Source organism: Parasteatoda tepidariorum, chromosome 8 (assembly GCF_982258835.1).
Source record: "Parasteatoda tepidariorum strain Cologne lab strain chromosome 8, Ptep-v5.0, whole genome shotgun sequence".
Classification (NCBI taxonomy): Eukaryota; Metazoa; Arthropoda; class Arachnida; order Araneae; family Theridiidae; genus Parasteatoda; species Parasteatoda tepidariorum.
This window is the reverse complement of record NC_141762.1, coordinates 111246568-111272527: the sequence shown is the minus strand read 5'-3', so window position 1 is coordinate 111272527 and position 25960 is coordinate 111246568. Positions and strand designations below refer to the sequence as shown.

Below are 25960 nucleotides of genomic sequence, written 5' to 3'. Positions count from 1 at the left end.
CGGTATCTTTTTCAGGAGGCAAAACCTTGATTGAAAAATATTAAAATGAAGTAACTACAGTAGAGTCTCGATTATCCGAGCCCCGGTTATCCGAGTTTCCGCTTTAGCCGAGCTATCAAATATTTCAAGGATTTTTTTTTGTTCTAGTTTATTTTTAAAAAAACCGCTGAAAAATAAATCTGAATTTTATCTTCCAAACACTCAGAAAAACAAAATCCAACAACTTGGTCTGATGAAATTATCGTTAATATCGTCAATAATGATAATGAATCTAGCGAAGATGATGAAGACAGCGATTATTAAAATCAACATATAAAAATCTCTCATACAGATGGACTAAAAGCTATCGAATGTACTATTGAATATATAGAACAAAAAGAGGCGACACCAACCTTCCTGTTATCCCTAAAAAAGGCAAAACATTACAACAGAAAAGCGCCAAAGTTACGTAGAACGAAAAACGATTAAGGACTTTTTTTAAGTAAAAACTATTTAATTATCGTAAAGTATGCTTTTTAAATGTTTTTAAGTAAGCTTTTTAATCATAATATGAATTGAATGTGTTATACATTTTGTATTTCTTAAATATATTACATTTATACCTTCTCTTTTTCTTTCCGTTTTTATACTCTTCGCTTTAACCGAGTTTCAGTTATCCGAGTTTGTTGCGGTCCCCATTAACTCGGATAATCGGGACTCTACTGTAATTATAAAACTGTAAATCACTGTGGTAAACTCTCTCGGAAAAATCAAAATTTCACCCCAATGTTCAATAGTTGAAGTAAAAATTAGCAATTCTATTTCTGCAGGAACCAATGTATTAGTACAACCCATTAATTCCCAACACAATATTGAAATGAATCGTTCTATATGTACCGTGAAGAAAAACAAAAGTATTTCTTTGGGTGTCAATAATATTTCAAATAACAAATTACATTTAAATATAGTAAAATATCTCATATTGAGCCAAATATAGATATTAAATCAAATGAAAATTTACTCGAATTGCGGAGACACGATCTTAAAGAACATTTTGATTGGTCAGGTGTTCCTTTGCACGCGAAACAGAAATTAAAACATTTAATTTTCAATATTCTGATATTTTTAGCACAACAATTAAAACAATCAATAAATGCACTCTCGAAGCCCCCTCCAATGGAAATCACCAATTCCACACAGAATTGAATGGACACAAAATTTAAATATTTATAAACATTTAAATTCACTTTTAAGGTCAATTCTTTACAGTAAATAATTTTTGTAAGATGAGTATCAAAATAATTTAAGCAATGCGCTAAATTTTATAAATTAATCTCAATCTGGAAAATTAATTTAACAAAATTAGTATTTAAAAAATCCCTACGAAAGGTTAAGAGTATAAAGAGCTAACCTCAGTAATGAAAAGAAATTTAAAATCTAATCAAAAAGACAAAATTAGCTATGCGCTCGCTTAGCAGGCAAATAAAGTATTTGAGATTTCATCTTAAAATGTTATTATTTAATATGAATCAAAATATACAATATGATTGAGAAAAATTGACTAATGTATGAAAGTCAATCGCGTAAATATAATTTTTTAAATTTAAATTTCGCCTAACCTCAAGGAGTATCGCATATTTTCTGAATAAAATAAGTCTGTTTCAGCAATTTGCGTAATTTTAAAAGACAATAAATTGTACAGTCATTGCTTAAATATTACTGATACATTTCTTTGATCTATCCAAAAACTTTCCATTATATAACTGTCGAAAGATACAAAACAACTAAGTTATTTGCAATCTCATTTTTACTTTATTTTTACAGTATTGTCCAGACACGCAACATTCTTACACGAAGAGTTTTAAAAGAAAAGTAGTTCAGCAATTTTTAAAGTTACCTACGAACTTGTTTTTATTTTTATAAAATTGATTATGCGTGCAGATGAGAAATTTTTACTATACTTTTTAGCGTCGAGAAAGCTTAATCCATTGCCACAAAAGTCGACAATCAGAAAATAATCATAAATCAAAATTCGACTCAAAATATCAGTGCAAGATTATAATGTTCAAACTTAAAGTAGAGCTCTGCGCTTAACAAAGACTAACCTACTTCTTTAAACTACAACCTGCAATTTTTAGTGTGCATTACATTGAATGTAAAATTGATTTCACTGGTTTAGCATTAGCCTATGTTACAAGTTAAACTAGTGACAATTCAGCTCTCCTCAAATATTTAAAATTAATTTTTAAAGAGGCATTTCTGTATAGACCAAATTTTTAAAGAGGCATTTCTGTATAGACCAAATTTTTAAAGAGGCATTTCTGTATAGACCAAATTTTTAAAGAGGCATTTCTGTATAGACCAAATTTTTAAAGAGGCATTTCTGTATAGACCAAATTTTTAAAGAGGCATTTCTGTATAGACCAAATTTTTAAAGAGGCATTTCTGTATAGACCAAATTTTTAAAGAGGCATTTCTGTATAGACCAAATTTTTAAAGAGGCATTTCTGTATAGACCAAATTTTTAAAGAGGCATTTCTGTATAGACCAAATTTTTAAAGAGGCATTTCTGTATAGACCAAATTTTTAAAGAGGCATTTCTGTATAGACCAAATTTTTAAAGAGGCATTTCTGTATAGACCAAATTTTTAAAGAGGCATTTCTGTATAGACCAAATTTTTAAAGAGGCATTTCTGTATAGACCAAATTTTTAAAGAGGCATTTCTGTATAGACCAAATTTTTAAAGAGGCATTTCTGTATAGACCAAATTTTTAAAGAGGCATTTCTGTATAGACCAAATTTTTAAAGAGGCATTTCTGTATAGACCAAATTTTTAAAGAGGCATTTCTGTATAGACCAAATTTTTAAAGAGGCATTTCTGTATAGACCAAATTTTTAAAGAGGCATTTCTGTATAGACCAAATTTTTAAAGAGGCATTTCTGTATAGACCAAATTTTTAAAGAGGCATTTCTGTATAGACCAAATTTTTAAAAAGGCATTTCTGTATAGACCAAATTTTTAAAAAGGCATTTCTGTATAGACCAAATTTTTAAAGAGGCATTTCTGTATAGACCAAATTTTTAAAGAGGCATTTCTGTATAGACCAAATTTTTAAAGAGGCATTTCTGTATAGACCAAATTTTTAAAGAGGCATTTCTGTATAGACCAAATTTTTAAAGAGGCATTTCTGTATAGACCAAATTTTTAAAAAGGCATTTCTGTATAGACCAAATTTTTAAAAAGGCATTTCTGTATAGACCAAATTTTTAAAAAGGCATTTCTGTAAAAACCATTTGCATAGTTCAATATAGCGTAAGCATTTAAATATAAAAAGAAATGTTTAATAAATAAGTAAAACACGACCTGTATTTAAGCAAAGCTCCATTTTGAACCGGTACCATCAGTTCTAACCGGAACGGGATTAGGTTCTCCAATTTTAGTCATTCCTCCAGGGAAGGGATCCTGTCGAAATAAATAATGTTAATAATGTTCTCAGTATAGAAAACTTAAAATAAATGAAATACGTATACACTGTTTACAATTTTGGAAACTCTTCTGAAAATCAACCAAGAATAATTAATAAAGTTTAAAGCAGAGATGGGAATTTGTCATTCAGAATAATGGATAAATAATGATTAATGATTATTCAAAGTCTTCTTTATTCAGGAATAAAGATTTATTCATTAGTCAGAAATATTTTGAATAAAGAATAAATCATTCATTATTCAGTATCCTTTATTCATTAGTCAAGAATAACTGAATAATTTCACTGCTCAACAAAAATGGGCACGGAATACTCTAATTGACTAAGATTGTGACTACTGCAATTAAAACATGCATGGTAATAAACTAGTTGTAATTATTTTATAAGTTACAAGCAACGATTTCAGATAAAAAGTGGTTATAATTAATTGTAATCACAACAAGATGCTATAACTGGCATATTGTTACAAGTGACTGAAATCTTATTTTAAACAATAAACGGTAATCAATATGTACTATTATAAACAGTCACTTTTATCAGCAATCATGATCTAACGAATAATTGTTCAGGTTTGTCCAATGAGTGAATAGATTTACAATGTATGTAAAGCTAAGTATAATTACAATACAATGTATACAACTTATGTAAGCTATCTAAATTTCAAAACTGTAATTATTACAACCACTAATAACAACTCAGGGAATTTAAATTACTCTAACGATATTTAAAAAAAAAATCCTTTAAGTATTTTTATGAATTATAGTATTTATATGAAATTAACTTTTGCATAACAAAATGCATAGTTCAGAGTAATGTTTTTATGACAAAGCCTATAATTTTTAAACTGAAAATAAGTGAATTTAAAATGAGATTTTTAAGCGAATTTAAAATGAGATTTTTAAGCGAATTTAAAATGAGATTTTTAAGCGAATTTAAAATGAGATTTTTAAGCGAATTTAAAATGAGATTTTTAAGCGAATTTAAAATGAGATTTTTAAGCGAATTTAAAATGAGATTTTTAAGCGAATTTAATATGAGATTTTTAAGCGAATTTAATATGAGATTTTTAAGCGAATTTAATATGAGATTTTTAAGCGAATTTAATATGAGATTTTTAAGCGAATTTAATATGAGATTTTTAAGCGAATTTAATATGAGATTTTTAAGCGAATTTAATATGAGATTTTTAAGCGAATTTAATATGAGATTTTTAAGCGAATTTAATATGAGATTTTTAAGCGAATTTAATATGAGATTTTTAAGCGAATTTAATATGAGATTTTTAAGCGAATTTAATATGAGATTTTTAAGCGAATTTAATATGAGATTTTTAAGCGAATTTAATATGAGATTTTTAAGCGAATTTAATATGAGATTTTTAAGCGAATTTAATATGAGATTTTTAAGCGAATTTAATATGAGATTTTTAAGCGAATTTAATATGAGATTTTTAAGCGAATTTAATATGAGATTTTTAAGCGAATTTAATATGAGATTTTTAAGCGAATTTAATATGAGATTTTTAAGCGAATTTAATATGAGATTTTTAAGCGAATTTAATATGAGATTTTTAAGCGAATTTAATATGAGATTTTTAAGCGAATTTAATATGAGATTTTTAAGCGAATTTAATATGAGATTTTTAAGCGAATTTAATATGAGATTTTTAAGCGAATTTAATATGAGATTTTTAAGCGAATTTAATATGAGATTTTTAAGCGAATTTAATATGAGATTTTTAAGCGAATTTAATATGAGATTTTTAAGCGAATTTAATATGAGATTTTTAAGCGAATTTAATATGAGATTTTTAAGCGAATTTAATATGAGATTTTTAAGCGAATTTAATATGAGATTTTTAAGCGAATTTAATATGAGATTTTTAAGCGAATTTAATATGAGATTTTTAAGCGAATTTAATATGAGATTTTTAAGCGAATTTAATATGAGATTTTTAAGCGAATTTAATATGAGATTTTTAAGCGAATTTAATATGAGATTTTTAAGCGAATTTAATATGAGATTTTTAAGCGAATTTAATATGAGATTTTTAAGCGAATTTAATATGAGATTTTTAAGCGAATTTAATATGAGATTTTTAAGCGAATTTAATATGAGATTTTTAAGCGAATTTAATATGAGATTTTTAAGCGAATTTAATATGAGATTTTTAAGCGAATTTAATATCAGATTTTTAAGCGAATTTAATATCAGATTTTTAAGCGAATTTAATATCAGATTTTTAAGCGAATTTAATATCAGATTTTTAAGCGAATTTAATATCAGATTTTTAAGCGAATTTAATATCAGATTTTTAAGCGAATTTAATATCAGATTTTTAAGCGAATTTAATATGAGATTTTTAAGCGAATTTAATATCAGATTTTTAAGCGAATTTAATATCAGATTTTTAAGCGAATTTAATATGAGATTTTTAAGCGAATTTAATATGAGATTTTTAAGCGAATTTAAAATAAGATTTTTAAGCGAATTTAATATGAGATTTTTAAGCGAATTTAAAATAAGATTTTTAAGCGAATTTAAAATAAGATTTTTAAGCGAATTTAAAATAAGATTTTTAAGCGAATTTAAAATAAGATTATCGTTTGCTTTCAAAAAAGATTGGAAATTTAGTTTTATGGAACAAAATTTTAACATAAATTTAAGTAACTAAACTGTCATAAACTACTTTTAAGCACTACTAAATACAAGAACTTGTAAAACAATAATGTTAAGCTAGAGTAAGTTGGAATGACAAAAATAAACATTCATACTTGTTTTAGTTTCAAATGTTATGGTTAATTCACTTGTTATGGTTAAATTCCTAAAATAAGACGTTTAAGATCGAACAATATTTTGCATCTCTATAGACAAAGACATCTAGTTATAGGAAAAGACATAACCTTGATGTGCAAAGAGTTTGACAAACATTCACATAATGTATGTATATAAATTGTAAAGACATACTGCATCGAAATCTATACATTCATATATAGATCTTATATGCCTACTTACTTACATAAATGTACATGGATACGTAAAAATAGTTTAAAATAAATCTATGTATGAGCAATTGTACGCATGCTACATATAAATATGTACGTCTACATACATACAGCACCTACATTAATAATTTGTATTTATACACAAGCGTTAATTCTATGTACAGAAAAATATGTCAACACATGCAAACATGCATACAAACTGAATAAGCATATTTTACTGAATGAATAACTGAATAAGCATGCAATCTTAATTACTTGTAATAGTATATTTTAAATGTCACTATTGCATGTATCATATTTTGATTACTCAATCATAATCACTCTTAATCGTTTCGTATTTTGATGACAAGTAATCACACTATAATGTTATTCACGTATTTTCGTACAAGTTTAAAAGTTTTCATTTAATAAACGAAATAATAGTAAACTAATCAATTCACTTACATATACAATTTATGCAATGTTTTAAAAGTATTCAATTAACCTACAATACCTATTTCGAAATAATCAATTCCTCCTGAAATTATGATAACATCTACTCGCGCTGTAATCAGTAAAACCCGGAAATTTACTTGTCTGGAATGATTACTTGAAGAAAAAAAATCGAACAACCATTTCAGAACTTATTCATTTCCCAGATTTTTAAATTGCTTTTAATCTGGTTCATTCTCAAACATACTATCAAAAAAAAAAATTTAATTTTCAGATTAAAATCGCGAAGTTTCAGAATATTTTAATAAAGTAATATAAACACATCTTTTTAGATTTGAGAAATTCTAGAGTTATATTAAATTATTATAGTTTGAACAGATGAAACTAATTTGTTAATTGTAAACTTTTTTTCGCGATGAGCGCAAACAAGTAGAAAGCATTGAAACTTAAAAGTTGAAGCGTACCAATTGAACGTCATCAATTAAATCTTCAGGTTTGTGTATAATATTTGAAAATAAATTAACATTCAACCTATGAAGATATAATAAGTGAATTTTCGAGTGTTTAAGCATTCTAAAAAAACGTCTATTTTTAACAGACAGATTTCACAGATTTTTAAAATGTCTCTTGTATAAAAGTTAATTCAAAAATTTAAAGAGCAGACACAAGCGAAAATTCAACAATAAAAGAGATATGACATTTTTTAAAAAAAGTTTATGACTATTCTCAGCAACCAAGAGACTAAGCGAAAGCAGACTTACCCGTGAATAATATCCTATGCCACGATACAAGTTCCCGACATCGTCCGACAAAAGAATTAGAGAAGAGAAAAAAAACTGGATATTGGAGTTATCTCGGCGTTTGGAGCCACTAACCGATTCATTGAATCTATTTTCTCGCATTCTAGGAGGTCCTAAATATCAATGAAGTTAAGAGGGAATAAAAACGAGAAAATGATGCACTTTTATAGAACGATAACTACTCATGAGAACGCTTCGATCCTCCGGTTTTTGTTCACATCCGAATTCACAAATATTAAGTTAGTGCAAAGCGTGGAGGTAGCGGGTTCGAATCCGGCTGCTACCCTGGATGTATCTTCGTGCTGCAATTCTCTGTATTGTGCTATCTGTCCTTGTATTTGACAAAGGTTTATAAGCCTAAATTGAGCACGCAAGCCTACAGATGTATGCCAATCCAATGAAATAATTAAGTTAGTGCCGTCAAGGGGGTCCTCCATGGCTGAGCGGTATCACCCACCGAACGCTGTGTGAAGCCTGGAGAGGGCGGGTTCGAATCCAGTAGTAATCCCGGATGTATTCTGCTCGTTGTTATGTTTTGAAAATAAACAGCAATTGCTGCTACTATTTTAGAGATGCAACATACAAATATTTAGTATATAACCTATACTGCTGAACGCAGAATATTAATTTCGGACGAGTAATGGACGAAGCGTCTGCCGAAGACAAAACTTAATTCGTTTACATCTGTCTTTCTCCCCCCACCCCCTAGGAAGGGTTTATTCGATTAACAAAACAATAATGAAGATAAATAAACTTGTCAAGGGTCCGATTAAAAGATAAATTATTTTGCTAAGGGTCTGTTTTTACGAAAAGATATTTTGTGAAGGCTCCATTAAATTTCTTCTAAACAAACCCCATATCTAGCACACACGTGAATAAGTAAATAAAAAGATTTTATGTGGTTAGGGGGCTGGGATAGCATGGCTGGTAGGTCTGAGAGGTCGTGAGTTCGATCATCGCCGAGTGAAGACTCTCCATGTTTCCCAGATCGACTTCAAGTGTGCAGCTCCTAGGGCTACTTTAAAAGAAATACAAGCACCAGTAGCAGTTATGTGTTAAGACATTGATAAAATGATTGCAGGAAAGAATATAGTTAAATAATAGTTAATTCGTATAGCAGTGAAAAGAGAGGGCGTTTTAATAGTGATTAAATAATAGTGGGTTCAAGCTTTGAACCAAAAAAATGAGTTCAAAAATTAAACAAATGATAATAGGTAAGGTTCATGTACCGATTAAGAGATTGTAGGTTTGAGTACCTACGTAAAGATAGTAAGTTCATGTTTTAAACAATGTGGATTGTAAAAATGGATCAAATGATAGTGGGTTCAAGCAACGGATAGTGGGCATCAATAAAAAGAGAGTGGGTTTAAAAACTGTCTAAAGGACAGTTGGTTCGAGAAGCTTAAAAATTATTGTGGGTTTGAAAACTGATTAAATGATAGAGGGTTTGAGTAAAGATGAAGGTGGGTTCGAGTACCGATAAAAAAAATAGTGAATTCGAGATTTAACTAAATGATAGTTGGTACGAGTATGCTTATAAAATCTTTTTAGATTTGAGTATTTATCAAAAAGATTTATGGTTTCTAAATCTGTTGAAATAATATTGGGTACCAATAAAAAGGCTGTAAGTTAGAGTACTGATCAAATGATAGCGGGTTTTATTGTTGTTGTTGTTTATTTACGTCGCACTAGAGCTGCACAATGGGCTATTGGCGACGGTCTGGGAAACATCCCGGAGGATGATCCGAAGACATGCCATCACAGTTTTGATCCTCTGCGGAGGGGATGGCACCCCCACTTCGATAGCCCGACGACCTGCGCGCGAAGTCGAGCACTTTACGGTAGCACAGTTTAACGAAGACCCATACCGCACACCCTCGGTCCCGACGCATACTGATCCAAGTGGTCACCCATCCGCACACTGACCGCAGCCAGTGATGCTTGACTTCGGTGATCTGCTGGGAACCGTGTCTTAACGATCAGTCCACTGCGGGACGATAGCGGGTTTTAAGTATCGATAATAAGGTAGTGAACTCTGAACAAACAAAATGTGGGTTTAATCAAAAGTTATATAGAGTTATATCTTAACTGAACACATTTAAATGATATTTCAAAGCTATTTACATTCTTTGTGTCGCAATTTTGTTAAAACTTATTTTGAAAAATGAAAAAGTGTCGTAGTTCACAGTTGCAACACAATTTGTAAGTTTACAAATTTTTTTTATGAATTTATAAGCTCATTCACTTTCTCATAAATAAATTAACTGCTGTTAATATACTTACTCGTTGTTAATATGCATATTCACTGCTCTTAAAGCAATGTTAATCTTAGACATGAAACTTAAAACAATTCTTGATTGTTGAATTCCTTGCTTATTGAACATAAATTGACATATTGAACATTAACATAAATTGATTAGACAGATTCAGTTGATAAAATGTTGAAAGCAGAAGTTCTTTATAGAATATCCGTAGATTGGTGCCATCTGAAGCAATTGTTTCTGATTAAGCCAAAAATTGAGTTTTACAAATCATTACCAAAAGCTAGTTTCCCAAATATTTCATACCTAAAAAATCAGGGCTATGTTTGCTTCATTTTATTTAAGTGTTTTCATCGACGAACCCGAGAAAAAAATCATTTCAAAAGTAGAATAACAGACAAACATTTACCCTTGTTCCTTAAAATAAGTACATCTCACTTGGAAACCTTACTGTAAGGAATTTTTAAAAATGAAATCGTAATTTCATTCATCTCATTAAATATTTATATTGAAAATTGCATATAGTATTTAATTTTTATTTTAGATGTTTTTACTTAGCCCAACAAATTTTTTTTTCTTCGATTTTTTGCCCTCGATCAGAAAAGTTTGCCCATCCCTGGCTTAGAGAACACATGCGGAACTGAAAAATAGGAAACTAAATTTTCAAAAAAAAAAAAGAAAAAAAAAAGATTTTTCTGCTGTGCATTTTTCTTCCCGTCTTTAGTAAAACTTATATGTGAAGAATTTTAATGCCAGGAAAGCTAACCTCAGATTATATGATTAAAAGAAACCTATAAATATATTTTTCAAAGTAATAATGTTTTTAAAAATTAAAATATTAATAATTTGTGAGACATAAATCTGGATCTTGTTCGTGGCTTTTCTAACCAGACACTTCGGGCAGTCGGCCGCCTTGCCCGTCTGAACTTTTGCTCTTGGATTTTACCTTTCCTCCTTGTTTTTTTTAAAATTTTTATTGTGTCTTGACTTTGTTTTAACTTAGTTTTATCAATTTACCATTTTATACTTTTTCTGGAGGTTTGTAATGTTTTGCTGCACTACACCTCTTTTTAAACTTGTATTATTTTACTTGCGTTCTGCTATGCTATTGTCTTTCTTTTTTGCTTTATTATTTTTATTAGGGCCAGTTGGACTGATTTGTCATTATCTTCTGTTTTATTTTCGGTATCTGTCACAAATATATTATATAAGCACTGGTTTACATTTTTTACTGAATTTTTATAATTCTGTTTTCGTGTCCACCTCTTATTCTGATTTTTATACTCGTTGTTTTTGGAGTTTTATGTATGTATAATGTATTATTTATGCTTGTATAAAGTATGACTCTTCTCTCGCATGCCCTTCAATAGGGCGGGTCCAAATAAACATATACATGCATTGTAACCTATAGGGCCACATTGTGGGACCCTTGTACCCGGTAATAGAATAGGTCAGGGGTGGCGAACCTTGATGCACCAGCGTGCCTTTTTTTATAAAAAAAAAATTGTGTAATGAGGCCATAGACGTGCCGTCAAATAATTTTGACTTCGTGATTATTGGGAAAATAATAATACTAAATACTATCAACTCAGAACTCTTTATTTACTATGAAAAATAATACATTTTGCAATGTCTCAGTTGCATGCTTAATTAAACTTAAAGTAACATCAATGTGACTTATGTTGTTGCGGATTAGATGACAAATAACTTATATTAGATTGTAAGATGTTACTTACTTATCCTCTACGTGCCTTTGAGCACTTAAGGCCTCTAGCATATCCCTCCAACGCCGCCAGTCTCTAGCAACAGATCTTGCTTCCTCCCAGCCAGATATTCTACATTCTTTTAATTCGCCCAAAAACATGCGCTGGATATTAAGTCTGGGTCTTCCTCTTGTTCTTTTACCATCGGGGGCCCATGTAAGAGCAACAGATGTAATTTTTTCTTTGGACATTCTAAGGATATGTCCGAGCCAGCTCCATCTTCGTTTTTTTAATTTCATCTTCTATTGTTTTTATTTTAACTTTCTTTAATGGATTTCGACTTGATACTTTGTAAGGCCAGAAAATTTTACAAATAAATCTTAAAATTTGTTTTGAAAGGTTTCTAATTTTTGTATTTCGATCTTAGTCTGCTTCCAGCTTTCTGCGCCATATAATAGTATTGCTTTAACAATAGCTTTGTGAACAACTATTTTTGTCTTTATTTCAATATTTGACTCTCTCCAAAATTAATGTAATCCCTTAAAACATGTTACTGCTTTGATTATTCTCTGTCTAATATATGCACTACTTCCTCCCTTTTTTTTTATCTACAATAGAACCTAAATAGCTAAATGACTCTATGTCATCTATTTTGTGATTTTCGATTTTAATTTTGTCATTTTTCCTTTGATTTATTCTCATTTGTAAGATGCTAGTTCAAGCATTACTGTTAATTTTTTGCTAGTTATTTATTGTTAGCTTGTTTTTTATGCTCATTAATTGTTTTTTGGCATTAATTGTTAATTATTTGGTTAAAAATTGTTTATTTTTTTGTTTGTTTGTTGTGAATTTTAATTTAATTGTTAATATGCTTCATAGTGAGACTTTGTGATGGGTGGCGTGCTCAAAATATTGTGCCATTGGTTCGCCATCCCTGTAATAGGTTGGTCCAACCTGAATATTACGAGACAATATGACACGGCTAAAGTTGTTTACTATGTATGTTACCGTTAAAGTATGAAATCCGTTATTTTATAGAATACCTAATTATTCCATGAAATGACTGATCGTGTCCGTTAAAGTGTAAAACTCTCTTGTATTTCATGGTTTAACTAGTTATTTCATAGAATAACGATCTGCAGCCCGTTAAAGTGTAAAATAATCTATATCATATATCTTGCACGACAGTTTAAGTTTAGGTACTGGTCAGGGATTTAAAAAATGTTCGTGTAAAACCCAGTGTGTCAACAAAAAATGTTTTTGTTTTAGAAATAATGTTCCTTGTAATTCCAAGTGTCATTTTAGTAATCCTTGTTGTAACAAATGATTTTATGGTGCGTTTCCATAAATACCATTTATGCGCTGCATAAATGAGATAAATTGCTTCCTTTTCATTTTAATTGTCTATCATTAGCTTATTTATAGAATACCTAATTATTTCATTTTAGATAAATTGTTTATTTCACACTTTAACTGTCTCTCATTAGTTAATTTATAGAATACCTAGTTATTTTATAGAATAACTAGTTAAAGTGTCAAATTAATAACATATTACACACTTTAGCGGACACGATCAGTTATTTAATGGAATAACTAGGTATTCTATGAAATAACTGTATTATATACTTCAACGGTAACATGTAGGGTAAACCAACCAGTGAAGGAACACTACCCAGTGGAGGAACATTTCAAATATATTGATTAAAAATAAGAATTTGAAAGTTTCTCTTTAGATTGATTGGTAACAATAGCTTACTGCCAAACAATAGGAAGTCATCAAGCAATGTTTCGGATTACCTGGTCAAATAGACTTCTCTGGAAAATTTTTTGAATTTGTTATTATCTGTGCAACACCTTGTTTCGTTGAAAAAAATTATAGGGTGAGTTTCTGTATTTATAAGTTTGAAGTTCAATTAATAGCATGTAATAGTTTTATTTTTCTCACGGTGAAAAAGAGAATTCAAAATATAGTTATTGAAGTTACGTTTTATTTTTTTTTAAGCATCAATGCATAATAAAGTACTGAGATAAGGGGGTGCTTATTCACTGGATCACCAAACGAAGAAAAACCAGTGAAGCTCCTTTACTGGGTTTAATGAAATAAAAGTTAATGAAAATAATAGATAAAATTTAATTTTCTTGTACCTTTCGTGATGTTCCGCATCAAAAGTATGTTAAAAATACGAAAAACAACTTCTAACCAGTGAGGGAACAGGCATGCTCCTTTACTAGACATAGATTTCCCAGTAAATGAACAGTATGTGTTAATATGTTGACACTTTAATTTTCAATTCATGATTACAAAAAAAAGTTAACATTTTCCAAGTATTTATATGTAATAATTTCAAGAATAGGCTTGCTTTTAAATATTTGTATGGCTTATAAATTCATAAAGAACATTAAAAAATAACCATAATTAAGTGTTCCTTTACTGAGTGTTTATTCACTAGTAAGAGCTGTTCCTTCACTTGGTGTTCTTGTTATTTGAACCTCCAAATTTTTAAAACAATATATAGCTCTCTAAAAATTTTTTACATAATTTGCAATTAGTAACAAATATGTTGACACTATCATTTAACTAAATTTATTGAATTAAAATTATTTATTAAAATTATTGAACTAAAATTATTGATTACGAATTTTGAAAATAATATGATTTTTTAGAAAGCAAGCGAAGCTTAAGCGTTCCTTCACTGGTTAGTTTACCCTATGTCAAACAATTCTAAAATTATTTAAAGCGCCTAACTGATGAAGTGTTCTTTCAGCTTATTGTAATAAAAATGAAATGTTGAAATATAATGACGAAAACTTCATTAGCATCCTTCAATATTTTGATAGATTTCCGGGAGAAATAATTCGAAGAATAAATCCTTCGAAATTTCAAGGATCACACAGACCGAATCAGCAAGGTTATTACTAAACCCCTCAAGGAAGTAAATCCTATAAATAAACATTAACAGTTCCCACAATGCACCTTACCGCGAAGTGATGGTGGCACTAACCTCGTCTCAGATTTAGGATCTTCAACTATCGAAGGGGGAAAGGATTTCTCTCTGCGATTTCTCTCTGAACTCAACTAAAGAGTCGTCCGAAGAACCGTCTTCCTGCAGTTTTTCCTGCAACGCTCTCTCTTTCTCTCAGCTGTGGTTTAAACCAGTAATACCATGTCCACGACGGTGAAAACCACGAAATACACCTACAAATCAAGTACCGGTGGTGCGACCAGCGACGTCACCATGGAGTACGGAACAGATGTCGGTGCATTTACACGTTTTGAGGTAAATTATTCAAAATTCGAACATTTCGTTTTTTTCTCCACCCCCAGGAGTTGTTTCCGATTTTTAAGCTTGATTCTTTTTAGTTTAAGGGGTCACAGTACCTTTGCAAAGGTATAATCATTCATTTTGTGGATGCTTTACATGCTCATTTAACTTTTAATCAACAATTTATCTTCAAAAATAATTAAACTGTTTAGTTTTTTTTTAAATTTAGGAAAAAATTTTAAAAAAATCAAAATTTTTAAATCCGTAAGACTTTTTTATTTTAACCTATTTCCAAGCAAAATTTTATTCTCTTGAGCTCACACTATTCATCTTCGCAATTACGTGCATTCATTTGTTGATATATCAGTTAGAATATTTTTTATCGATTATTTGTTAAAAATGTTGAGAAAAAAAGGCTAAAAATTCCTGTTAGGTATATATAACATGCTGTAAAAATTGTAGTACTTCATAAAATGCCGATACCATGCACAGCCTAAATAAGCGTATTTCACTTAAGATAAAACATTTTACTTCAAAGCTTTATCTTAAATAGAAAATGTTCCATAGGGATTTAATTAAGATTAAAACCCGAAACTATCATCTATGAGAAAAAGCACTTTAAACTCTGTCTGCAGAGTCTGTATTTGGGCAATCTAAAATCTTTCTTAACTTTTTTAAAAACGTAAATAGAGAGATGATGTTTGTTTCAGTGCATTTGAAATAGTTCGAAGTTTTATTATTAGCAATAAAAAATTTCAATATTTTGGTCATATTTTGGGTATTGTGACCCCTTAAATATATAAAAATTAATTTTATGAGTGTCGTTGACAAAATTGCTACTACAAAAATATGGACCTACGTAAGAATAAAATGTCGTTAAATATCTAAGGATAGTTAGTGATACCAAAATTTCAATATCACTGCCTAAGACAACGAAGAAATAATTTTGATAAGTAAAGATAATATGAATTTAAAATTGCACGAATTTTTTAAATTTTTATTAAAATTGTAAAAATGTTTTCGATCAAGATTGATTCTTTTTTTTTTGTTTAAATATATAAATTAACTTTGATTTTATAAAGGGACGATTTTTAATTTAGATTGGGTATACTAGGTTTGAATTTTAATGTCATTGATTTTAAAACTCGTTATGTTTGCGTATTTTTAAAGTTATTCACTTTTGATTATAGCATGAATTGAGTATTTTTAAGGATGCGTTATTGCTCAAAATGTAGGAAGTAATGGAAAAAAAAGTTTTGTTAACTTCTCAATTTTAAATGGAATTACTCTCTAATTTCTAAAGCGTTAGATTCTAAATTTGAATGCATTTATTCCTCTTCAAATTTGAAACGTGCTTTTGTTTCCAGTTTTAAATAAACCGCTTTCAAAATTTTAATTGTATTAGCTTTTAGTTTCCTTAATCTTAAATTGTATGTTTAAAATGAAGGGTTTTGTAACTTGTAATGAGAATTTGAAGATATTTAAATCAAGTTGATAAATAAATTCTATGCATTTTGTATCATAATGAATGCATTAAAATCTGTTGTCACAACTTAACATTAATCTCAGCAACAAGTAGATGACATAATTGAATATTATCCACATATTAAATGTTCATTTAATGTTACAGAAATAATATGTTACTGTGAAAAATATCTAATTGACACAAGGAATGGTACAAGGACCTACAAGTATAGTGAAGAAAACATTTAAGTGGTGGGTCAATATACAGGTATAGGACAAAATAATAGGAACACCTGTACATAGTACCGCTATGCACAGGTGTTCCTATTATTTTGTCCTATACCTGTATAGCAGATGAGTGGGCCAATAATAATTACTATTTACTAACGTATTTAAGACTACAGTGCTACATATTTAAGCTCTTTAATAAGTTCTTCTTAAAAAATGATGTTACATTGCTGTAAATGACAGGGATTGCTTATATTTAGAAAGAGAACATTAAAAAAAAATAATTGGATACATAATTCATGCTACAACACGAAAAATGTAAATTTTTTCAAAGAATGTGTCGATTTATGTTGAAGTTTAAATAAGTTCCTTGCGCTATATTTTCCCGTAAATTCAAAGATTGTTTGTTCATTTCAACTCTATTTATATTTCTCTTCGAATTGTAGGGAAAAAATTGACACATTTTTTTACTAATTTGTATACAAAAAAGCAAGTTTTGGAAAAAAAACACGAAAATTGTGTCCCTATGAACATTTTGAAACATTGAAATGACTATAAAATATGTTGTGGCACATTATATTGAAATTATTTCTCTACAAGTTTTTTTTTATTGATGTAGAGATTGCGTCAAAAACGCTTCATGGAATAGTTATCAAAATTACAGCTCTTTATTTCTCGAAGTTCCTCGTTGAAATGCATTGATATTTCGTGAAATATGAATGAATTTTAAAATAAATATTTGTGCCGATTTTTTAAAATAAATAAATATCAATATCTTAAAGACCAATGAATATACTGGATATTGTATTTACGAAAAATACGAACAACTCAAATTTCAGGATTATTCACACTATTCAATATGGATTCCGATAATGAAACACATATTGCTCGTAACAGTAATTAGCAAATACGGTATTATCGCGATTATTATAACAGTAGAGTCAGATACTATCGTAAGTGCTGATGACAAAATATTGCTACCAAAAATAGTGACCTATGTAAAAATAAAATGGTTTCCCTGGAAAAAGATGACCTTACATCGTGAAATATCGATGTTTTTTTTTAACGATATGCAGTGATACTAAAACTTCAATATCACTGGCTAAGACAGAAGAAATAATTTTAATACGCAAAGCTAAACATAAGATGAATTTAAAATTTCTCAAATTTTCTGGGATTAAGTTTTTTAAAAAAATGTTTTCAATAAGGATTTGCAAAACTCTTAATTTGGGAACATTGAACAATAACTCCTGAACAATAAAGTAGTACAGCCGAAGTTTTCCATTATTGGCTTAGAAACGTGTCCAAATTTCAGGTAGATACTTTATTTACGTCGTGCTGGAACTACACAATGGGCTATTGGCGACGGTCTGGGGAACATTCCCGAGGATGATCCGAAGACATCGCCATTTTGATCCTCTGCAGAGGGGATGGCTCCCCTGCTTTAGTAGCTCGACGACTTGCTCATGGAGTCGATCACTTTACGATTGAACAGTTTAACGAGGATTGATACCACGCACTCTCGGTCCCTAAGCAGGCGGATCAAAGTGGCCACCCACCCGCTTACTGACCGCAGCCAGTAAAATTTGACTTTCACGACCTGCTCATGGAGTCGAGCACTTTACGGTGGAACAGTTTAACGATACCACGCACTCTCGGTCCCTAAGCAGGCGGATCAAAGTGGCCACCCACCCGCTTACTGACCGCAGCCAGTCATATTTGATTTCGGTGTCAAAATTTAAGACGTCTGACAACGATTAAAAGCAAATCTGGTTGAAGTTTGAATCGATCGGTTCCCCAATTTCTTTGCGGCTCTGGAACCTTAAATTATGGATTTTGAAAAGTTTTATTAGAAATTTTGGTTAACATGTTAAGTTAAGAAAGACTACTCATAAATTTTGAAAATATTGATCATGACATTTCTTCGTTTTATTATTAATGATCTTGGAAATTAGGTTCGTCTGATAGTCTAGTTCTAATTGATCTTGATTTGCACAAATAAGCTGAATTATGGTTTGTTTTGAATTTATAATTAGAAATAGAATGCTAGAAACGTTGAGAATGGTTATCAGAAGTTAGTCATCATTTTGTGCATAAAGCTGAAAGTTAAGTTCTAAGTTAAGTTCATTTACGGAATCTCTTTAACCGTCATTCATAATAGTATATCAATGTAATTTGCGTCAATAATTAATAATTATAAAACGGTAAATAAGACTATAAACACATCAAAATAACTTCATCTTTAAATGTTACGTATGATTACATTATTCTAATAATAACAATAATTAAAACTTATCCATCTAAACCCCTAATTTACAAATCAAAAACGTAATAAAAACAGTACAGATAATTTCAACATAAAACATAAATATTTATAGGAAAACAATAACTTAAATCAATTTTATGCTGATGACAACCAAACCAATCTGAATGTAGAAGAACTGGATCCTACCACGTGATTTCCCAGCCAATAAATATCGATCAGATTTATATATATTGTAAGATATTCATCATTCGATTTTGTCAATGTATATTTTTATTTAAATTTTACTTTTTCCCAAGTATTTTATTAAAATAATTTCATTAAGATTATATTAATTATTAAATTTGATTATTAATTACTTAATTATAAATGCCATTTATCAGGCAAATTTAGATTAAACTAGTTTCAAATGAAGGGGTAGGGGAAGTTCTTAAATAACTATTATCATTAAATTAAGTCTGAGTTTTAGAGATGAAAACATCCATTGGAATAAGTTTAAAATTTTAAAATTAGTTTAAGTTAGATAAGTAAAAAATAATGATCTCTCTTTTTTTAAAAAAGTTTGGTATGTTTTTAAAGAAAACACTTACATAATTTCGAAAAATCCTTCGCACTAACCAAGGTATTTTTTATTGTGCTTAAGATAAATTTTTTCGAATAATTCACTTTTCTGGAAAAATGCTTTTCGTTGCTATGCAACTGGAAGGGGGTTTCTCATTGATGCTGTTTCTCCGCCTGAGCTATAGACTTGTCTGCGAAGATATTTTTTCTAAACATCGTAGTCTTAGAAATTTGATCTTTGTGAAATTGAAGAAATGAGTAGGAGAAAGAACCAAAGTAGCGTTTGGGTTTAAAAATATAGGTTACATTCAGATAGGTGCAAATAGAACAGTGATTCTCAACCTTTTTTTTGTAGCGGCACACTTTTAACGATTTCGAAATTTGACGGCACACAATGAAAAAAAAATAGGTTAAAAGTTGTTTAATTACCTATTTTACACTGTGTTAAATTGTTTGTGATAATAATTTTGAATGTGAAATAAAATAATGTGTACTACAAAAGCACATTTATTAAGGGATTCATTATTTCCTTCGATTAATTTTTTATGAGTTAGTAACAGTTATTTATTTTTTTGCTAGTTATTAATTGTTAGCTTGTTTTCTATAGTTATTAACTGTTAGTTTTTTTTTACATGCACTGTTATTTTTTTGTGATTTCTTGTTAACTAGTTTTTTTGCTAATTATTAATTGTTAGCTTCATTTTTGCTAGTTATCCTTTGTTAATTTTATATATTTGTTTTTTTTTAGTTATCCTTTGTTGAATTGTTTATTAATTGCATAGCTTACTTTAATGATTAGCTCTTACAACATTTTTTTAAAATTGTGCGTCATATACAATTTAAACACTTCCATCTTATTTTAAGATTGTCAGAGACAAGACAATCGCCGACAAAGATGTTCACGCGGTTAAAGCGTGGTATTTGTATTTATTTTTAACGTATTGTATTACGAATTTTAACCAATTGATACATAAGAAAGATTTTACATAGAATCTCACAGTGCGTCTAGTCATTTGGCAAGGTACTGTATGTCAAAAAATAATCTATATTAGTTATTGTTGCATTTCTGATTGTTAAAAGAGGATTGTGAAAACGCGTGCTTTATATACCCGAGTTAATAATAATAATAATAATAATAAAAAACATTAATTCATTAATGACTTTTTTACGCATGAATTAATGAATAACGTGCTTTTTCTATTAATTATCTAAGTTATTTATTAATAATAAGTTCATAACGCATTCATTCTTTAATAAGAATTTAACTAGGCTATTTTTTAAAGCGATGTTTTGGCGGCCATATTCTGTTGAGCTCAGCTTAGAGAATTATCCGATCTCTCGTGCTAATCAAGAAAAAAGAAGAAAGCCGGGGGGGGGGGATAAAACTCTCCTTCAATCTGGAACTTGTCAGGATCTAAATTAAGATCATCTCTTCTTCTTCGGTTAGGAAGAAAGAAGACACACACAATGATTGTAGAGGAAAAAGAATTCTGGCAGAGAATAAGTTTGCAAGAGAAGCACATTCTTTGTTCCAACGAGAGCTCCCTCTATCTGACACAAAAAAGATGCCAACCTTATAAGACTGTACAACAGGAGATGGGAGTTTTTAAAAAAATCTTAAACACTCTTTGATCCTCAGGTCCTATCAAATAATTGTTTTTCTCTCTTAATCGGTTTCTGATTGAATATTTATGCGCGCAGATGGACATCTAAGCTTATAAAATACATACTCAATCAGAAATGTTCCTGCTCTAGGCATGCTAGGCAAAGAAATTTTCTAGGTCTGGTGTTTACTTTCATAATAAATCAAGGGAAAGAGCTGTCGCCTTCCAATGAGGTGAACCGAGTTCGAATCCCAGCGATGGCGGATCGAAACGAATTTCTCACCAGGCTCGCACCGACCACAGTGCTGATTCTAAGTGGTAGGCGGATCATGGGTTAGAGATCCCCTTGCCGTCAGGCTAACCACGGGAAGTCTTCGTGGTTTTTCTGTGACGCAAATGCTGGATAGTGTTGTTGTCGTTTGACAAGTGTAGTAAAGTACAATTCAAATGGGACCGAAGGCATGGAGCACAGCCCTGGCCACTTCCCTTCTACCACCCACTGGTAAACCAGTGGAGGCATTCCCCTATCCGCCACCTTGGGGACGCGCTCTCTAGGGGTTACCTGGTAATGCTGGTTAGTTCTACTCCAACAAAAAGTCCTCCACGTAGGTAAATTTCTCCCATTACTTGATCCTGGAGTTCCCTTGTCTTCATTGTCTTCATCCCAAAAAATGGAGTCCGCTGTTCAACGACGGTTATAAAATGAAATTTATTTAGACCACAGTAGTTTTTCAATAATATACTGAAGGGATGTTGTTGTTGACGTATGCCTATTTTAGGCAGAGGGGGTGCGAGGGGGTTCTTGTTTTTTTTTTTCAGTGGCGCAATGTAGGGCCAAGAATTCGACTTCTGCCACACCATACGTCACACCCGTTTACAGGGCGAACCCATTCATACATCCATTCATTCATCCACAGATCGTCATTTTGATCTGAAATCAGAGAATGATCGATCTCCAATCCAGTACCCCCAGAGGTATTGATTTGTTAGGGGAACATGGAGGACTTTTGTGACTCGACAGATTGAACGTGCATCAGTCACTTTACTACACGGGGAGTCTTCGGCCGGCGGGGTTCGAACCCACGAACTCTCGGACACAGCGCCCTACTAAAGGGATATTTCCAGTTGGTAAAAAAAAACTAAAAAAACCTGCTATTTAGATAATTATTATTTCTCTAATAGGATACTAAGAAATCTGTTTTGGTTGCTCTATATCCGATTACAAAATATTTTGGCTATCATCATGGAGACTTCAACAAAAGTTACTTGCTTGTAAAATTGTTTTCGCTTCATGTTATGGATAAACAGTCATTGAAAATTTACCGCCTTTTGGTCACCTATTTTAAATATTCTATTCTATGTTACCAAACTGTTATTTATTGTCAAGTTTTGATGTCATTTAAAATGACGTGAATAATGATTTTACAAGAATCGGAGCCATGTTTAGCGCTTACGATGCAAAAATGTCATTTGGCGACAAAAAATTTAAGGTATTCGCTTTCAACTGTCGCAATAGGTGATGGCTCAGAATCCATCTACATTTATAAACTTTCCATAACTTTATAAAAATTTAATTTAGGGTATCAGATTTTTTACCGGATTTAACATAAGTAGGGGAGAAGGGGGTCAATTGTAACATTTTTACTTAACTATTTTTAACTAACAAAAAATCCAATATATTATTAGTATTAATTGACAGACGAGTAAAGTAGACTATCCTCTACTAGAAAAAAAATAAATACCTTATTTCAAATGTTATTATATTAGTTATTAACAATTTTTGACAGTCGTGCACTTGTTACAATCGTCCCCACTTACGGGGTCAATTGTAACAGCTCATAAATTCAACTAAAACATAGTTAATTATACATAATATCATAGTAGTGATATATTTTTTTATAGATCAAAATAGTAGTGATATTTTCGGAGTAAAAATAATAATGAGCAGAGACCTAAAGGGTTAAACTTTTAATTTTAAGGGGTTAAAAATTTTAATTTATGCTGTGAAAGGTGACAAATAAAATAATGCACATGCAACATAATATAAATGATATAGGATTGGTGGTTCTTAAAGAGTTAAGTAATGGTTTGTAAACATAAGATTATTTATTTTCAGCTGTTACAATCGTCCCCAAGACGCCATTTCAGCTTCATTTGTTAAAAACAATGTTAGTTAATTAACAAAACTAATCTTTTTGTTTGAAATGATAATTAAGGTGTTCACTTACATATTCGGTTTATAATTTTTATTTGTTTAAATCAAATTACTTTATTACAATATAATATTCTAATACCAAAAAAAGTACTTACGTAGCGTGAAAATATCTTTTGTGATGTAACTCTTTCAAAAGTACATAAAAATAGTTGCCAGCAGGGGTGTACATGTAGATTTATTAAATACACCTTGTGCGCCACCTAGGAACCAAATCTAGAACTCGACACTCGAAATTTTTGCTCTGTTACAATCGTACCCTGTTACAATTGACCCCACTCTCCCCTATTATTTAAATGTAAACGCGTAAGTTAATCAATGATAAAAATTTTAATAAGCTGATTTCTGTTAGAACTAAAATGCGTCGAAAAAAATGCTGGTGGTTTCTGCCGAGTACGAAAAAAGCCATGCAAATCATATGTCAATGCCTTAATGTATCACTAGTATTATTAAATATCAATTTACTAGCATTCAGCTATTTTGTGAAATAAGTAAATTCCAAATTCATAATATATTTGTTGTTGTTGTTGTTAATTTACGTCGCACTAGCCCTGCACAATGGGCTATTGGCGACGGTCTGGGAAACATCCCTGAGGATGATCCGAAGACATGCCATCACAATTTTGATCCTCTGCAGAGGAGATGGCACCCCCGCTTCGGTAGCCCGACGACCTGCACGTGAAGTCGAGCACTTTACGGTAGAACAGTTTAACGAGGACCCATACCGCACACCCTCGGTCCCTACGCAGACTAATCCAAGTGGTCACCCACCCGCACACTGAACGCAGCCAGTGATGCTTGACTTCGGTGAAACCGCGCGGAAGAAGTCAAACTTCGCAACCTGCGATGTTAATTGTAGAAGAATCAGCAGTCGTAGAGAGATCACTAGTTCTATTCAACGACTCTTTTTCCTGCTCCGCTCGCTTCCGTGCTCTGTAATCACGGTAATATTGTGCATTTTTCCCTCGCGGACCTCTTGAACCAGTGGAAGTGCTTGTGGTTGCCGTCTCGCCATGGAAAATGTATTTGTATTAATAATGTATGTGAATGCGTCATAATGTAATTTCAAAAGAGAAACAATCAATTGATATTCACAAGAGACCTACCTTGACATAACCTTAAATCCGTCGCATTGTCCGTGCGATTGTTTTCACTCATTTTTTACAATTGTTATCCACTAAATTTGAAAATAAAAATGCTACCCAATTGGGTATAATATAGCCTACGTCACAGGTTGTGTTGTTCCTACTAAATTTAACCCATGAACGGCATTTTCTGCGAGCCTAACTTCAAGCCACAAATAAACAAACGAAGTGTTCGATCGTTTAAATAGCTGCTCGCCAGATTTTATTGCATTATAAAGAAAAGTTATTGAAACTAAATACAACTAAATAAACAACAACAACTAAAACAAATAACAACAACTACTAATAACAATAACTAAATAAACAACAACTAAATTCCATTCGTTTAGCATTGCGTCATATGTTGTTCCTACTAAATCGAAGTAGTTGTGTTTTTTTCATATTATACCCAATTAAATTGTATGTGTATCAAAACAAACTAAAAAAAATATTTATAGAAAAACAATATTTTTATGCTAGTGAGAACCAAAACACTATGGAAATGAATGAGGGAGAACTGGATCCTACCACGTGATTTCCCGGCAAATAAAAATGTAGCGTTAAACGTTTAACGCAACCTTGTTGGAAGTCGCATAAGAAGTATAACTTCAAAAAACAAACTTTTTTACCATGTCTTTGACTCTAATTAAATTCTTTTCTCCTTTGTACATTTTCTTTTGTAAATTCTTAAAAGGCCCTTCGTGGCCTCTCTTAGTTCAGTGAAGCATCCAGGAAAGACTACCACTACGTTGCGACCACCTCTACTGACGACCATTCTTGGGGGGGGGGGGGGGGCACGGAATTTTTTCTTCTTCCATAGACTTTGTGTGTTGAAGAAAACCTTTAGGTGAGATCATTAAAACCTCTCCCAGCAACCTCGCAAACATCTGCACAAAATGCGGAAAAGGAAAGGAAACTCTAAAACAATATCGAAACAAAATATTTAACGAAACAATTAAGTAGATTAAAATGTATTCAAAATATATCTAATTCAGAGAGCTCTTTCTGACTCTCATGCTGCTATCAGAGTGCAGTAAAGACGATGCTTAATAATTAATTTTTAGAGTTAAATTAGAAACAAAAAGTTATTTTAGGAAAAACAAGCATCTCAAATAAACCACTTCTCATCTTCTAAAGCTAACTCATTTTTTTTGCTATAAAATCAAATGAAAACTTAAACAAGAGACGTATTTGTTTACTTGTGTAAAATAACTTTGCCTTTCATAATTGTTAAATTTGTTTTTACGCATAATTATATCGCTAAGGATTCTTTTTATAGACGCTTCATTTTATTCCTCGATCTGTCTTTTCATGACGTCAGCGGAAGTGACGCACCAAAAAAAATGACACCGACAAAAATTTTAATTGCATGCGAAAAATCACGTGTTTTCGATAACAATTTTGAAGTCAATGGAGGTAACCTTTAAGAACGACTAAACTCGATCAACGACCATTTTACTATAGAACGGTGGGTGGTAGCTCCCGAGAGGTTATACCGTATTTTAAAGAGTTTAGGTCACCTTTAACCCCTTGGGCACGGGTGATTCAGAAAAACATTCGTGCAAAAGAAAAGCA

General features: G+C 30.8%; 1 protein-coding gene and 1 long non-coding RNA gene across 2 annotated transcripts in view; one reads left to right on the top strand and one right to left on the bottom strand.

Annotated features, from left to right (window-relative positions):
* Positions 1-1484: 1484 nt before the first annotated feature.
* LOC147806690 (uncharacterized) lies at positions 1485-7859 on the bottom strand. Its single transcript, XR_015428512.1, has 2 exons — positions 7664-7859; positions 1485-3443 (listed from the first exon to the last, which is right to left on the bottom strand). It is a non-coding gene; the product is annotated as an uncharacterized LOC147806690 (long non-coding RNA).
* Positions 7860-14624: 6765 nt separating this feature from the next.
* LOC107441917 (paramyosin) overlaps positions 14625-25960 on the top strand; it is a 91566-nt gene continuing 80230 nt past the window's right edge. The window contains exon 1 of the mRNA XM_087149334.1: positions 14625-14944. Within this exon, the coding sequence (XP_087005460.1) occupies positions 14831-14944 (114 nt within the window). The 5' untranslated portion in view covers positions 14625-14830. The remainder of the gene's footprint in view (positions 14945-25960) is intronic.